Below are 16,893 nucleotides of genomic sequence, written 5' to 3' on the forward strand. Positions count from 1 at the left end.
CATTGGTTCTTACTGGGGCTTAAACGTGCGCTGCGTAACACGAGAATGAACCTCATTGGTTCTCTCTGAAGCTCAAACGTTCTGCGTAACACGAGAATGAACCTCATTGGTTCTCTCTGAAGCTCAAACGTTCTGCGTAACACGAGAATGAACCTCATTGGTTCTTGCTGGGGCTCAAACGTGCGCTGCGTAACACGAGAATTAACCTCATTGGTTCTCTCTGAAGCTCAAACGTACTGAGTAACATGAGAATGAACCTCATTGGTTCTCTCTGAAGCTCAAACGTACTGAGTAACATGAGAATTAACCTCATTGGTTCTCTCTGAAGCTCAAACGTACTGAGTAACATGAGAATTAACCTCATTGGTTCTCTCTGAAGCTCAAACGTACTGAGTAACACGAGAATGAACCTCATTGGTTCTCTCTGAAGCTCAAACGTACTGCGTAACACGAGAATGAACCTCATTGGTTCTTGCTGGGGCTCAAACGTGCGCTGCGTAACACGAGAATTAACCTCATTGGTTCTCTCTGAAGCTCAAACGTACTGAGTAACATGAGAATGAACCTCATTGGTTCTCTCTGAAGCTCAAACGTACTGAGTAACATGAGAATTAACCTCATTGGTTCTCTCTGAAGCTCAAACGTACTGAGTAACATGAGAATGAACCTCATTGGTTCTTGCTGGGGCTCAAACATGCGCTGCGTTACACGAGAATAAACCTCATTGGTTCTCTCTGAAGCTTAAACGTACTGCATAACACGAGAATGAACCTCATTGGTTCTTGCTGGGGCTCAAACGTGCGCTGCGTAACACGAGAATGAACCTCATTGGTTCTCGCTGAAGCTCAAACGTACTGAGTAACATGAGAATGAACCTCATTCTGAAAGTTTCAAAACTAAACCCCTCAATTCATATGGAATAATTTTACAATCTCTTCATGAACTTTTTGAAGCATCAAAGTTTCAGTTGCGTAGCTGTCAATGAAGGGACAGAAATCTCTCGGATTTCATCAAAAAGATCTTCATTTGTGTTCCTAAGATGAACGAAAGTCTTACAGGTTTGGAACAATTGAGGGTTAATAGGTAATTTTGAAAGAATTTTCCTTTTTGGGTGAACTAACCCTTTAAGGGTAACAACGCACTGAGAGTGTGTGATTGGAGGAGAGAGTGCTTTTAATAACAGTTGTTTCAAATGTTCTCAAGGAGGCTCAGCTTGCAGGGGATTTTCAAAAGAGGCAGAAAAGAGGATTTTGATGATGGTACACAAAAGAATTGTTTGCTCCGTGTGGAGAGAGACACAATGCACATTTACTTTACCAAAAAAACTCTTATTCTCTCTCCACCTGTGACTGTGTCCTCAGACGCTGTAAAGAGTCCATGTGATAGGAGCTGCATATTTTGCCTGTTAATTCCTTCTTGCAACCATGATACTTGTACACAATAGCCCTGGAACCCAATGCTGATGATAAATTTCTCAGATTTCATGTTTTTTTTCTCAAGTAAAACCTTGAAATTAGTTGAGGCATTATCTGGCAGGCTCAAGGACAGTGCCTTTACTTTGCGTTTTGTTTGCTCTGAATGCTTGTTTTTTTGCACTGTGGTTATCACTAGGGGTGTAGCTGTTCAAATTACTCACGGTTCGGTTTGTGTCACAGTTTTAGGGTCACGATTCGGTATTTGCTATGTTTAGGGAAAAAGTACTCAAATAAAAATAAAGAAAATAAGAACAAATAATCTAATTACAAGCAATGGCACAAATAAATACAATAGAGCAAAGATACAAATAAAATAATCAGGTTTTTCAAGTAGATCTAATATTAGAATTCAGATACAGAAATTGAATAAAGTAATCAAATGTTAAATAACATTGCATAATAGACTATAAATTAAAGATTAATCCCTATTAAAGTTACAAAAAGCTATTCATTCAAGAGCAGTGAGTTATTTGCTTGTCTTTTTTTGCTTGATTAACATTAAAAACACAGACAGAAAACAAAATATTAGACTGCTGTTACTTTGACATAATGCACTGATCCAATACACTGATAGTGTAAACATGCATTGTCTTTCTCGACGGTTTACGTTCACTTAAGACATAACCTACTATGTTTGCTAAGATACTCGCCAAGATGGGCATGTTGACTTAATTTTTGTGTGAATTTGTCCGTTCAAGCTCAAGACTTGAAAGAGAACTCAATATTTGCGCACTGTCTGAGGCGCGGCTTCGGGTGAGCGAACACAAATCTTCTCACAGCGTGCCCGTGAGTTCCCTTTTGCGTCTTCTTGCACTTGAATGTTTAAATTGGCAGGGCTTAAATGAGTTTAGTTTAAACACAGATAGCAATGTGTGCTGTTCAGATCTCACCTGCGCTTGCGTGCTATCAACACCCGGGTGATGACAGTGTAAATGACTGATTATAATAGAGCGTATGGCACTCCCATTGAACAAAGATTATAAAGAGTGACCGTTTTGTCCATGTTTTTTGATCATCACTGTTGTAATATAATGGGAAGCCAGAATATGTATCCATCAACAAAAGCATACATTAGCGGAACACTGTCTGTCTGTTTCATCAAACCATATTACAGATGTGTCGTCAGATTTAAGATGACCCGCGGTGCGAGTGTCTGCTGAACCGTGGGTGGAGAACGGTACAGTTAAATTTTTTTTTTACGAGAACCATTACACCCCTAGTTATCGCCACGTACGGACTGAATCTTAAGATATTTTTTTTAACACATTTTTTTATCTGGCTTGTTTTTTTTTTTTTTTTTTTTCTCTGTTTGAAGTTTTAGAGTATTCAGTTGTTTTTTAAGAATCAGCATTTACAAATCTCCATGTTTCGTTATTGGTTTAACAATGCAGGCACATGGCAATTGTTGCAAACACAGCACTCCAGTGATGATTATCCACACTTGGAGATTAGCTCTGGATGCTGACAGCTGTTACGGCTCCATGCAATTATTCCACTATACAGCATTTCTTCTGAGGAAACTGCTCTACAGTTATAATCTGTACAGACATCATGCAGGAGCCAGACAGAATGGAGAAGTGGGTTGAAGATCTGCTTTTCTTTTATTGACTTGACACGGGACTAGAGTTGCACGAGGCTGCAGGATACTGGTTGGTCACTGGTGTCGTCTTAATTGGTGTGCAGATCATTTACATTTGGCCTGAAGAGAATGATGAGGCATACTTGGCTTTGACTGGATGGAATGGCTTTCTGAGCCAGATATGACATCAATCTTTCTTATCCATACACACAGGTTTTTGGAGAATTCATGTATGCATTTTGCATGTGCATGCATGCGTGTACATGCGCCTGTGTAAACACAAAACAATCCTAAAAGACACTGTCTTTTTAAATTTGTATTCATCTGCACTGCAAAAAAACGTTTTCTTTGGCTGAATCTGAAATCGCCCCCTACATCCTCAAATAGGGTGCTATTTGAGGGGACATCCATTTGTAGTGGTGTCTGAGGGTGTACTCACACTAGGTACGGTTGCCATGAACCGGGCCCGAGTACGATTGTCCCCCCTCCCCACTCCCCCACTGGCCTGCACTCACATAGGGTTTCAGCATTCGTGCCGGAGCACGCTTACGTCATTATGGTGTGACGGTTTCGGGATAAACAGGAAGAGCGGCGCATCGCTCTGAGTCCATCGCTCTGTTTACTTTGTGGATAATTTTGAGTCGTTTGGTCCACAGCCCTCTCACAGCCTGTTGTTAAACAGATCTATTGCCTTTGTGGCACGAAAATTTTCACGTAATCTTGCTGCTCGTATGAGGAGGTTTGCGTCACGCGTCCTGTTCCGTGCTCCAGCACGGTTAGCGCTCACACTGCATGCGAACCACGCCCGAGTCCAACTGAACCGTGCTCTGGCCCACCTCTTCCAACCGGGCCAGGGCCGGCTAATCGAGCCGCGCCCGGGCACGGTTCGGAGCACTCACACTAGTCAAACGAACCGCGCTTTGGTGGTCAAACGCACTCGGGCACGTTTCAAACTGGCTAGTGTGAGTACACCCTTAAACCATAGTGGACGTTATTGAGTGCACTTATTCAATACCACATTGCACTGCAATAACGAGTGTACAACTGATGTACGCTCAACGGCTGTCCGAATTCGCTCACTAGTTTTCAATCACTCCTTCAATTGAACAGTATTAGAGGACTAACGTAGGGAATAATGAATGAGGGTTTAGGGAGCGATTTCGGATTCAGCCTTGGTTTTTCTGTCTTGTCCTGTAAAAAAATTTAATTGCCATTTTTCTTTCTTAACTTGTTTTAAGCATGAACTTTGTTGCATTTAATGATTAAAACTTTTAAATTATTTAACTTTTAAATCTTTTAAATAATGTATTTAACATTTGGCTGAAAAACAGTGTTTCTCTAACAATAATGCATGCAATTGCAATAATATAATATATGTAATGAAATGTAATAGTACAATACAATATATAACTTATCTTGCTTTAAGGATTAAGCAAGCCAATAATACAAATATAGAAAATGATTGTGTTTGCATTATGATATGGCTCTAATGGGCTCTGGCTGTCAGACGTCCAAAACTGCCTTTAGATCTGGCTGAGTGATGCATGTTTGAGAGTTGAACACCCTGTCGAGAAGCATTTTACTGCAAGAACCCAAATGACACAGACACTCGCCTTTAGGGCTGATACGAAACAGGACTAACTTACTGCCGCTGACAGCAGAATCCACAGGGACGGCTCCAAATGTGTCTCCCACACCGCTACTGACAGCAGCCTCTATGAGGTCACACTCAGGGTGAGTAAAAAGATCGGAGTGTGAAAGATCGGAGGTCAGATGTTGAGTGGATTATCTGACAAAGGAGGTCGCCCCGCTGCCCTGCAGTGGTTAGAGATAAGGATAAGGCCAGCGTTATCAGCCGAGCTTTTCCATGTGCTGATGTACACATCCCAGCCAAGTGTGGATTGGAGTCGGAGTCTGTTGTGACGACCGGGTGACGTAGCCTCTCGGTGGACAATCCTGGCTATGATTTCAATTTTCATTTGTAAAGTCGTTATAAAAAGGTATTATTATTATTATTATTATTATTATTATACAGAACTATGTTTGGTTGAGATTAAGAAATTGGATGAGTTGGAAAAAGCGCATAATGTCAAGTGCTTTTTGATAACAGGAGAATAATTAAGTATTTGAAATTATTATTATTATTATTATTATTATTATTATTATTATTATTATTATTAGGCGTCCAAGCACTGATTTTCTTTTTTGTACTAATTTTCTTTGTCGTTGTCTTCCTTGTCCGGACATCCTATGACACGTGATTCATCTGAATTTAAATGTTCAATATTAATCCACACATATATTATGATCACATATCTTACGACAGTAAACATTTTTACAGAGGGTTTTTTGACTTCTCTTTTAATCTATCTAACAGTAAGAGGTAGGGCTGCTCGATTATGGAAAAAATCATAATCACGATTATTTTGGTCAGTATTGAAATCACGATTACGTAACACGATTATTTCACATGACTTAGGGAACGTGTTGCATTTATTGAAAAGACACGGTAACACTTTACAATAATGTTAATTAGTTAACATTAGTTAATGTATTAACTAACATGAACTAACAATGAGAAATTTACAGTATTTATTAATATTTTTAATGTTAGTTAATAAAAATACAGCTGTTCATTGTTTGTTCGTGTTAGTTCACAGTGCATTAACTAATGTTAACAAATACAACCTTTTATTTTAATTACGTATTAGTAAATGGTGAAATTAATATTAACTAAGATTAATAAATGCTGTAGAAGTATTGTTCATTATTAGTTAATGTTAACTAAGGAAGTTAACTAATGCTAATTAATGAACCTTATTGTAAACTGTTACCAAAGACACCTTTCAACAATTCTTAAAAAATCGAAATTTGAACATTGATTGTACTTTTTGAACTATTAAAATAAATAATATAACAGATAATACTTCAATGAGTATTTTAATAATTCCAAATTTGGCGAAGGCTGCGATTATTTTATGTGCAGCTTGTCAGTGCAGCACGGCTGATCGGTAGTAAATGCTGCTCCATCTGAACACCAGAGGGCGCTCTCGTGCAAACATGCCAAATATGCCACGCCACAGAAGTAGATAACACCCTTCATTCCAGGAAATTGCTATGCTGTAGCTGAATAAACAGGAGATTGAAATGCTTTGATTAAACATGACCAATAAACACACAACTGCCTTATTCTGTGTAAGAAGTCACATCATCTCACAGAGGGATGCTCACCTGTTGTCATGAAGTGAGTTTGGAGTAAAAGCATGTTATTAAATGTTGACTTTTGTTGGAAAAGAGGTTATTAAATGCTTCTCATGTTTGGAAAGCTGTTTGACGCATGTTGCTTTTTCATATGCACGTTATAAGTGATTCAAACTCACAGTGCTTTCAGGTTGAGCAGCGTTTACAGAGCCGTACATCAATGACAAGCTGCGCATACAAAATAATCGCAGCCTTTGCGATTTCAAAATCGGGATAAGCCATCTCAATTTAAGTGCGATTACATGGAAATTGTGATTAATTGTGCAACCCTATTCATAATTGACATCTCTATGTGTTGCTTCAATGTGCACATGAGCTGTATATGCCAAAGTGGAGTGATTGTGTTAATGGTTATTATAAATTAATGTAATTAGCAATTGAAAAATAGTGACCTTTATTTCATTTCACTGTGGTAAAATCACTGCAATGCATGGTTTTGAAACCTTGACTTATACACCTTGATGTATTATAGTCAAATAAACTTGGAGTGGAATCAAATGATAAAAAAGAAAAAAATTATTATTATTATAGTATTTTTTTTTGGAAGTCCACTCCAGTTGAGTGCACTCCAGATCGCTGCTCTATGAAGTTGCTTGCTTGCTTGTGAGAAGAGAGCGTGAGTTAAAGGGTGCTGCTGCAGGATTTGGGTTACCCTTTGAAGTGTCCTTTGGAGGGAAGTCTGTTTTTCGGCTTGGTAAGAACAGCTAAGCTCCTCTAAGGTTCCAGATTTATGCTCTAGCTCTCTTTGTGTGATGTGCGTCGACTTTGCCTTGCCCAGGTCATCATTTGTGCGTATCGCATAAAATGTATCCATTCGTGGGAGAATATGTCTCCTTAAGCATTGTTCATGTCTGTATCCTGAAATTTAAATCAGATTCATGTGTTTTTTCCAAGGACAAGAGTTTTGAACCAAGTTTAAAGTTCCCGACTGAACCTGAAGTCCATAGGTTCGAAACTTGTGCTTTCCACTAAGAAACAAACAAAACAAAAAAACACTCAGTCAATGTTGGATTATAACATCATTTTGGATCTAAATGTATAAAAATTAAGAGGCCATTCACACAGCAATCTTGCATGCGTCTATGCTGTTTTTCTACATAAAAATGCACAATGCACCAATTCATGATTGGTTGACTGCCAAATTAAAATATTCAACAGAACGATACAATAAGATTACTAACCAGTTAATGTGATTTCAAATAAGTGTTTCTGTTCAGAACTATTAAAGGAGTAGTTCACTTTAAAATGAAAATTAGCCTATGATTTACTCACCCTCAAGCCATCCTAGGTGTATATCAGAGTTATATTAATAAATGTCCTGGCTCTTCCAAGCTTTATAATGGCAGTAGATTGCAACCAACAGATTGAAGCTAAAAAAAGTGCATCTATCCGTCATAAACAAACTCGAAATGGCTCCTGTGGGTTAATAAAGGCCTTCTGAAGCAAAGCGATGAGTTTGTGTTAGAAAAATATTCATATTTAAAGGGATACTCCACTTTAAAATGAAAATTCTGTCATCATATACTCACCCTCATGTTGTTTCAAACCTGTATGAATTTCTTTCTTCTGCTGAACAGAAAGGAAGATATTTAGAAGAATGTCAGTAACCAGACAGTTTCTGGTACCATTGACTTCCATAGTAGGAAAAAAAAATATACTATGAATATACTATACTATACTATAAAAACATACTATACCCGTATGTTCATTTGGCCGGAAGCTAGTTATTTTACTTTATAAAGTTTTAAATATGAATATTTTTCTTGCACAAACTCATCACTTTGCTTTAGAAGGCCTTTATTAACCCACAGGAGCCGTTTGGAGTTTGTTTATGATGGATGGATGCAGCTTTTTGAGCTTAAATCTGTTGGTTTCAATCCACTGCCATTATAGCTAAGCTTGGAAGAGCCAGAACATTTATTAATATAACTCTGATTGTATTCGTATGAAATAAGAAAGTCATATACACCTAGGATGGCTTGAGAGTGAGTAATGGGGTCATTTTCATTTTAAAGTGAACCACTCCTTTTTGTTCATGTCCCTTTTAAAATGTTGTTGTTTTCGTTCCTTAAACCGGTTCAGAGCTCTGATTAATATAACAGGTTTGGAATGAGATTGAGTATATAATTACATAAGTTTAGATTTTTTGGACCGTATCTTTAAATAGTAAATCAAACTCGATATCCAATCCTAAAGTAGGCATGTAGTATGAGCTAGCAATGCCAAGGTCATGGGTTCGATACCCAGGAATGCAAAAACTGATGAAATGTAGGCTATACCTTGAATGCAAATGCAATGCAAGTCACTTTGGATTAAAGCATCTGCCAAATACATAAATGTAAATGACCTACTTAAAGCCACTTGTCTACATGGTGTGTGTGTGTGTGTGTACATGTACTTTGTACATGTTGTGTCTGAACTTTTGGGATGCCCCCTCCTCTCCGTACAGCTTAAGTGTCACAGCACGGCTGGCTGATCATGCTGTTTTTACTCGGGGCACTTGTCTGACACCCTACCCCTCAAAGAAGAGTGCGTGATCATGTATGGGAGGGAGGATTATTCTATTTACAGTCACAAAACTGAGACCCTTTAATCCTTCTGTAACACACACACATACACACATAACCCTACACACAAATACAGCATTGAGAGGGAGTTTGGGCAGATTGAGTTGCATGTTGAAAATAGCCATACTGTGATAGAGTCCTCTGATAGTACAGCTCTTCATCTGATAGAGACGAACTACAGAGGTCCAGCAAAACAGAGAAACTGAGGTATGAAGTGGAGACGGAGGCTCTTTTTAACAGCTGCTTTTGTTTGTGAACTAATACACAATGTGTGCATAGGTCAAGTGTGAGAGACTGACGGATGAATTAATTCAGTTGCGTCACTTTTGCATACAGTATTTCAATAAACCTGCTTCGTGTCATGGTCAATCTTTACAGCATTTTTTCGCATTCCTGTTTTTTTATGAAAACTCTACATGCTGATTTAGAAATTTCATGTTTATGCATTCAGCAAACACTTTCATCCAAAGCAACTTACATTGCATCCAAGTACATTTTACCAGTTAAGCATTCCCTGGGAATTGAACCCATGACCTTGACGTTGCTAGCACAATGCTCTACATTGCACTAATATTTTCTTATTATTATTTATTTACTTTGTGTTATTTTATCCTTTATTTCATGTTATGTTATTTTATTTTAAAAGACATTTGTATTCAACTTTTCTTGATCATGGTAACCAGGTGGAGACCAACAAGGTGGTAAAAAATTATTGCGAAACATTTCCATTAACCGATGTTATGCAAGTAAAACTATTTTTTCCTCTTGCCATAAGTCATTCCAAAAATGGTGTTTCTGGGTGTTTCTCCCTTCTATCTGCTTCAAGGTCTTGATCAATTGTGGGATTTCTTTGTTGTTTAGAATCCAGTAATCCCATAATTCATTTGTCTTTTATGAGTTTAATAAGTTTCGTCTTCTGTCAACATACCTCGCTGCCTTTAAAGAATGATAGACTTTTACGTATGCCAGGTGACCTGTAAATGCTGTAAATTTCCATTGCAGTTTTGCGAAATATTCCTTTTTCGAATTGCCCGTAAAAACATTTTTGCGATATATGTGAGTTTTTGCTAAATTGACATGTTTCCATTGGACGTATTTTCAATTCGCAATTTCACTTTGCGCAATTTGAAGGGTAATGGAAACGCAACTAGTGTGTGAAAAAAAAAAAGTCTCTATCAGCAGGCTCAGTTCATTCTTAGTGAATTCTCCCTATGAGTATTTGAATGTTGTTAGAGCATTTTTAAGGTTTTCATTGGAGACACAGACAAAAATTCATAATAAAAGGCATTTATTTCTCTTAAACTGACAACCTTCAAATAAAGGATGGCATGTGTAATTTACTGCCGCCCATCCTTTCTTTGCTCGCTCATGATTAACACCTCTCTCCATCAGAATGGGCTGCACTGTTACGGCCCCTACAGCCTTGAGTGCCTTCAGTGTTTTTCAAGGACAATGAACATTTCTGACAGCATAAATCAAGCAGAGTAAAAATACAGGGGCTTTTGTCCACAGCACTTTGCCTGTTAGCTTCTTGACTGATGGAATGAATCATACAGAATGAAAGAGGAGCAGTTTTCAGAAGTGTTAATCATGTTTTCGACAAAGATTCAATCTTTGAGTGTTTTTGTTTGTTTGGTTTCTCTTTTTTGTGCAATTGGTCTGTTAGTTTCAGCATTCAGTATTAACAGCAGTTTCTGTATTCAAGGCATGTTGTGGTTATGTGGTTTGAGTATATAATATATAATAGTATATATGTTGTTGAGTATATAATATGTAATAATGAAGTATGAGTTTAGGATAAAACTGTCAGTTAAAGACTTAGAAAAGATGAAATATGAAATGTGATGTGTGATTAAAAACAAAGAAAAATAAATATCACTTGGACAGGATATTTGTCGTTTGTGTAAAATTAACTGTATAAAATATTTAATTTTGTGTGTGTGTAAGATCCACACAATTCTAGCTGGGAAATAAACCTTAGAAAGACAAAGGAGTCTGCCATTTAATTAAAGAAATGTTGACATCACAGAATGCTGTTAAACACAATATATCTTTTTAAAAGTGATGGAAATGACATTGTGGTGGCAATTCAATAGGGCTAGAGTGGTCTGTCTGTGTCTAGTGTCCTCTAGCTATATGGCACTCCGCAGAAGTCTAGCAAGTCTGCATGTCTCACATACTCACATCAACACACAGCCATGGTGTGAAGTGGGAAGTGACGATGCTCCTTTTGGTCTAAATGGGGTCTTTATCAGGCCTCTCTCACTAGTTTGACTGCTAGCAGTGTTCTGGCTAAAGCATGAGAACAAGACTATGGAGGCTCTCACATGAGTGTTTCTGTCTCGTGGCCAAGAGCGCGCACAGTCCCAAGGTCTTTACTAAGTCTGTCATACTTTTAAGAGCCTCTCAAAAATCTGTCCCTGGCTAAACATCTACTTTATTATAAATGAAATGGCAAAAGAAATTAAAATGCATGCAGACATCAGTTACCATTGCAGAGAATCTACGCTTCTTATCGCTTCTTATAATAGCCAAGATAGCATCTGTCAGGGTTTTCTTTTTTTTTTTTTTACAGCCTGTTGGATCCTTAGGCAGAGTGTCTACCCGTCGGCAACATTCATTTACTCAAAACCCATGTGTGACTGATATAATTAAAGCGTGTAATTGAAAATGAACATGTGTAGAGTGAAATGAACAGGATGTATCTGTTATTGTGATTGCTTCTTGCTCAGTTGTTGTGTCATTACCTTAGAATGACTGAATAAAATGTGCACAAAAACATTGGCTCACATTGAATAATAAACATTTGTGATGAATTTAGATTTTTTTTTTTTTTTTGCTGTCATCTCCAAAGTAATTTTGAGTTTCTCTGTGCTTTTCATTCAAAATACGCATGCGAGAGAAAATAAATGTCTGGATGTGGCCCGCCAGACACATTTTAGCTTGGAGAGAAAGAGAGAGAAACAGAACCACGTCTTTATTCCACTGTCCCGCTAAATATTTTATTGCTGCTATTCTAGCATAGAACATGTGCACTGCTGGTGCTGGATATGAAAAAATGAGGCTGGGGACACACTCAGCATCCATTTCTTGTACTTACATTGTGAGAAAGGAAGAGAGAGAGAAATTAGATGAGAGAACCTCTGTCTCGCGGCACAAAATCAATCTGAAATCTCAACGCTTACCCATCAGGTCGAGTCTGGCCCCGTTCTGAAGTAATTGACAGAAAAGTCAGGGCCTTGTGGAACTCAAGCTCGCTTTCACCCAGGCCTTTAGAGATGATATGTTGACGTGTTTAAATGATATGTGTTGTTTGTTTGCGTATATTTTGCAGCTGAACTCGCCCATGAACTCTGTCAGCAGCTCAGAAGATATCAAGCCGCCCCTGGGCATCAACGGTGTGATGAAGGTGCCAGCCCAGCCCTCGTGCACCCCCCTCTCCCTCACCAAACACATCTGTGCCATCTGCGGCGACCGCTCCTCAGGTACCAAGACACATCTGTATGCAAAAGTATATGTGCAAAACTGATAGTTTATCCCCAAATGCACATCCAAATGTTTTGCTAGTGTTGCTCTGCAGGGCTGGTTGGGATAGAAAAAAAAGCTAAAAACCAGTCTAAGCTGGTTTTCTGGTCTTCTATGCCAGCCGGGATTTTAGAAAGGTTTTGGGCGCTTTTCAAATGGTTGATCAGCTAAACAAGCTAAACCAAGCTGGGAGACCAGTTTAAACCAGCTAAAGCAGCGCAATGCGACGCAACCAAAGACAATAGAACCCATTATAATCAGTGATGTTTTCTGCATTGGATGTGGTGAGGTGTGACCCGATAGTAAACTGATGCCTCGTTCTGTTTCTGGCGTACTTCAAGCACAAATGGATTTGCAACGGTCGCTTTGTCGTGTCCAGTGTAGACAGCTTCTAGCTGTTGCAGCGCGATGTGATACGTCAATGGTCACGTCTGGTGTAGACACGGTGTAAGAGTCAAAATCTGCATCATTTACAACAGGATCTGCATGTTTATGGGTTTAAATATATATATACTTGTATATAAAATATTTTTGTCATAAGAGACAATATAATACAGCTTTGTGTATCAAAACCCTTCCTTTCCTAGTAAAAAAAAGTTACTTGATTTTCAAGGTCATGAATTTACGACAGCTGAATGTAAAAATGTTTGACAATCTGAAGCATTTTGAACATCTCCTGCACATTTTATAATTACCCAAAAATCAAACAGTTGCACACGTTATCAGGTCCTTCAAAAACTTAGGCTGGCTGTTGGTTGGAATAATAGAACTAAAAACATTGTCATAACACTCATGGGCACTGAATACATTAAATAATGTTTATTATAAACTTGACAGGTGATTTTAACTAAATGTAATTTGATCACTATCTCTCTGTTGTTTAAAAGATTTTGCAATAGAATATGATAAATTTTTATGTGATGTTATATTTAATTGCCCCTTAAATAGTCCAGCCCCAAAGGCACACTGTTAGGTCATTGTTGGTGTGCAGAGCTAGTTTGGATGGGGAATAAACAGATCAAAAACCAGTCTAAATTGTTGTTCTGGTCTCAGCTGGTCTTCTAGCCTGGTAAAGATGGTTTTAGAAGGGTGTTTGAGCATTTTTCAACTGGTCGACCAGCTAAACAACATAAATGTATCCTTTATTTTACCAGGAAGGTCCCATTGAGATAAAAAAATAAAATAAAAATCAGACTGAGAAAGACTGGCTTATGCTGGTTTAAACTGTTATTGTTCAGCAGGGATACAATATTTTTTTATAGCAGCACAGATACACAGTATTTACATTGTTTACACTACAAGTGGATACTTGTAGTTGTCTGAATATTAAGATGGGTTAGAAGTTATTTCAACACACTTCATTTGAAAGGTTGAAGGATCAAGTCCCTAAAGTGTGATCCATGAATTATTACCAATGTAGACCTGAACATAACCCCTAAGACTAAAGTTTTTTTTTTTTCTTTCCACTTACAGGTAAACACTACGGTGTGTACAGCTGCGAGGGATGCAAGGGTTTCTTCAAGAGGACTGTGCGTAAGGACCTGACCTACACTTGTCGAGACAACAAGGACTGTATGATCGACAAACGCCAGCGCAACCGCTGTCAGTACTGCCGCTATCAGAAATGTTTGGCCATGGGCATGAAGAGAGAAGGTACAGCACATAAAGTTGAGGATAGAAGATTCTTCTTTCTCACCCTCAAAATTTATAGTACTATTCACTCCACCAGCTCTCATCAAAATGAATCCCACGTAAACTCCCCTTTAGCATCCTTTCATGTTAGTGCAAAAGGACTTGGTCCATCGTTCTTTGCACTGACTGACCTGAGATTTCCACCATGGGGCGAGATGTTTTATGCACTCCATGTCCCCTCACTATTAGACTCAATCTCAACTCTGTGTGACTCTAGAAGAAACATTCATATTACTGCATTCAGCCATTAAATAGTCAGACTGCAGGTCAGCACTTAATTAGTGCTTGCATTATCTCACGCTGAGACATCAGTCAACGAGTCCATGATGCGCATGAGGAACGGTGACTATCCTCGAGATTCCAGGTAGTGTACTTCGCCACATACTGTGAGAAAACAGGAAATGGTTAATCGATGGTAAAAGGTGGTATGTTTTTTTGTTATTTTCTCTCAGATAGGCTTTTTTTGTCGCTAAATATAGAAGACCATCTTGTCTCCCAAATCATCACCTGAGGCAGAGAAAGATGAAAGAGAGGGAGAAGTGAGGGTTGGGTTATCACACTGAAGAAAAGGGGGGCATTAGCACTTTTTGCACACTTGTCCCAAGAAAAGGAGAAGCATGCTAATAGAAGATTTTAGCACACAGCTAGTGGAATATTGATCTGAGAGACTATATTTTGCCCCTCAGTCAGAGAGAATCATTTTAGATTTATGAGATATCAGAATTTTTCAGTGTTGTTTTTGGAAATATTTTGTCTGCTGAGACTAGTCTTCAGTTTTTAAGGTGGAACCAATGAACTCTTCTGTAGCTAAGTGTGGCACATATACCCGTTCACATATAGATATGCACACACACGATTGTTGTTAATGTGTGCTTTTTGTTTGTCGTCTTGGGGGTGTAGAGGTTTTGGATACTCTATAGATATAATTCCACATTCAAACGCTCATTCACATCATATATATATATATATATATATATATATATATATATATATATGTACATGTATGTATGTGTATATATATATATATATATATATATATATATATATATATATATATATATGTGTGTGTGTGTGTGTGTCAGATAGATAGATAGAAAGATAGATATAGATGTATGTGTGTGTGTGTGTGTGTGTGTGTGTGTATATATATATATATATGTGTGTATGTATATCAGTGATGCGCGGGTTGACCCAAAATGAGCGGGTGCCTGCGGTCACCCGCGGTTACGAGTCATCAAAAAATATTTTTAATGATATTGGGGTCGCGGTCGGTCGGGTCGTTTGAAATAAAGATGCCAATTAAACCTTTGTAATTTATATAGTGCTAGACACAATTTTCTATGAAATACATAGGCCTACACTTTATTGGCTGCATCTCAGTCTGCAGGTAGATATGGAGGCGGCAAGAGAAAAGGTGAAGATTGGGGAGTGGAAGCTCCGCAAATACACAAATAGAAAGAGCAAAGTGTGGGAGACATTTGCCGAAATAATGAAAGATAATGACCAAAGTGCTGGCTTTGTCATGTGTAGGCTACTTCTTGCGATGCTATTTACACATTTGATAGCCACAAAACTGGCACGACCAACCAGGCACGGTGCCAGGATTCCAGTTTTGGATGGGCCAGACCAATTGTGGGTGGGCCTTAAATTAAAAACGTTAAATAAAAATAAATAAAAAACGTTATCCAATCACTGCTTAACCTAATAAAAAATATTGATTAATATAGCCTACTGTTATATTATCTGTGCGTATACATAATATAGATTTTAATAGCTTGATGATCTTTAAATATTTTGTTGCATTGTTAAAAGTTTCGGTGCATAGGACGGACCTATCTGCGATCACTCTCCATGGTTCTGACCAAAGAAGAGCGCTTTGGAATCTCCATTACGCATCATACGCATCATAACTGGGCTGCATTTTCGATAACATTGTCTCTTAGCGCGCTACGAAGACTCTTAAGGTATAACTTAACTAAAGGTATACTACCACTAAAGGTATATCATTGCTAGGCGTCTTCAGGGCTATCATCCACTCGCGAGGCAGAGGCGCTGGCGCCCTCCTAGCAACGGCGCTGTTTTTGGTAAAACATGATTTTGACGACTTCATTAAGTTTTGTTTTATAGAAAACTCTTTTTAAAAGATTTTCGTTTTGTATAAATTGTATCTTAATTTTGATCAATGTTTTATCAATCAATTGCCCGTATTTAATGAATAAGAAGAAAATATATAGCAGACAATGTAATAAGGCGCCGGCACGATCATTTGTATTGCTTGTGCCTCACAGATTTGAGAAATATAGGCTATATATTACAGAAAGCTTGAAATGTCTACTTTTAAACGAAAATATTCAAACCAAAATAAATAGTCTATACTCTCTGATTATGTAGGCCTAATCCATATGAAATGTGCATTTCTCTCTGGCGTTCATGGCCGCATCGTCAACTTCATCTTTGCAGCGACACAGAAAATACCAGTTTATTACTAAACAATTAAATGTCTCCTTGCTAATTTAGACACATTCATAATCATTACTTTAACCGGTTCTTTGTGGCAAGCTTTATGCGTGCGGTCATAACGCTTATTATCGCTTAGCTGAACTTGCGCAGAAGCATCAAAATAGACATAGCCAGCTTTTTAAAATTGTTTTTAAAACTAAACATTTAGACTATTTTAGTACAAATTATGAGCTTATTGACGATTTTTTATAATTCTTTACAAAATTTGAATATATTAATTTTTTTTCCCAATGACGATGAGCATTTACTACTTTTAAAAAATGCGGGTCGGGTA

At 38.0% G+C, this 16,893-nt stretch overlaps 1 protein-coding gene and 1 long non-coding RNA gene across 3 annotated transcripts in view; one reads left to right on the top strand and one right to left on the bottom strand.

Moving 5' to 3' along the window:
• The window catches only part of LOC308705915, a 468,550-nt gene that overhangs the window by 342,243 nt on the left and 109,414 nt on the right, over window positions 1–16,893 (bottom strand). The gene's annotated exons all lie outside the window — the stretch shown is intronic.
• Window positions 1–16,893, top strand: part of rxraa (retinoid X receptor, alpha a) — a 118,638-nt gene that overhangs the window by 85,288 nt on the left and 16,457 nt on the right. For both annotated transcript variants that reach the window (XM_081391208.1, XM_081391207.1), the window contains exons 4-5: window positions 12,217–12,367; window positions 13,881–14,060. In XM_081391208.1, the coding sequence (XP_081247334.1) occupies window positions 12,217–12,367; window positions 13,881–14,060 (331 nt within the window). The remainder of the gene's footprint in view (window positions 1–12,216; window positions 12,368–13,880; window positions 14,061–16,893) is intronic.

Source organism: Scardinius erythrophthalmus, assembly GCF_964197995.2.
Source record: "Scardinius erythrophthalmus genome assembly, chromosome: 17".
In the NCBI taxonomy this organism is placed as follows: Eukaryota; Metazoa; Chordata; class Actinopteri; order Cypriniformes; family Leuciscidae; genus Scardinius; species Scardinius erythrophthalmus.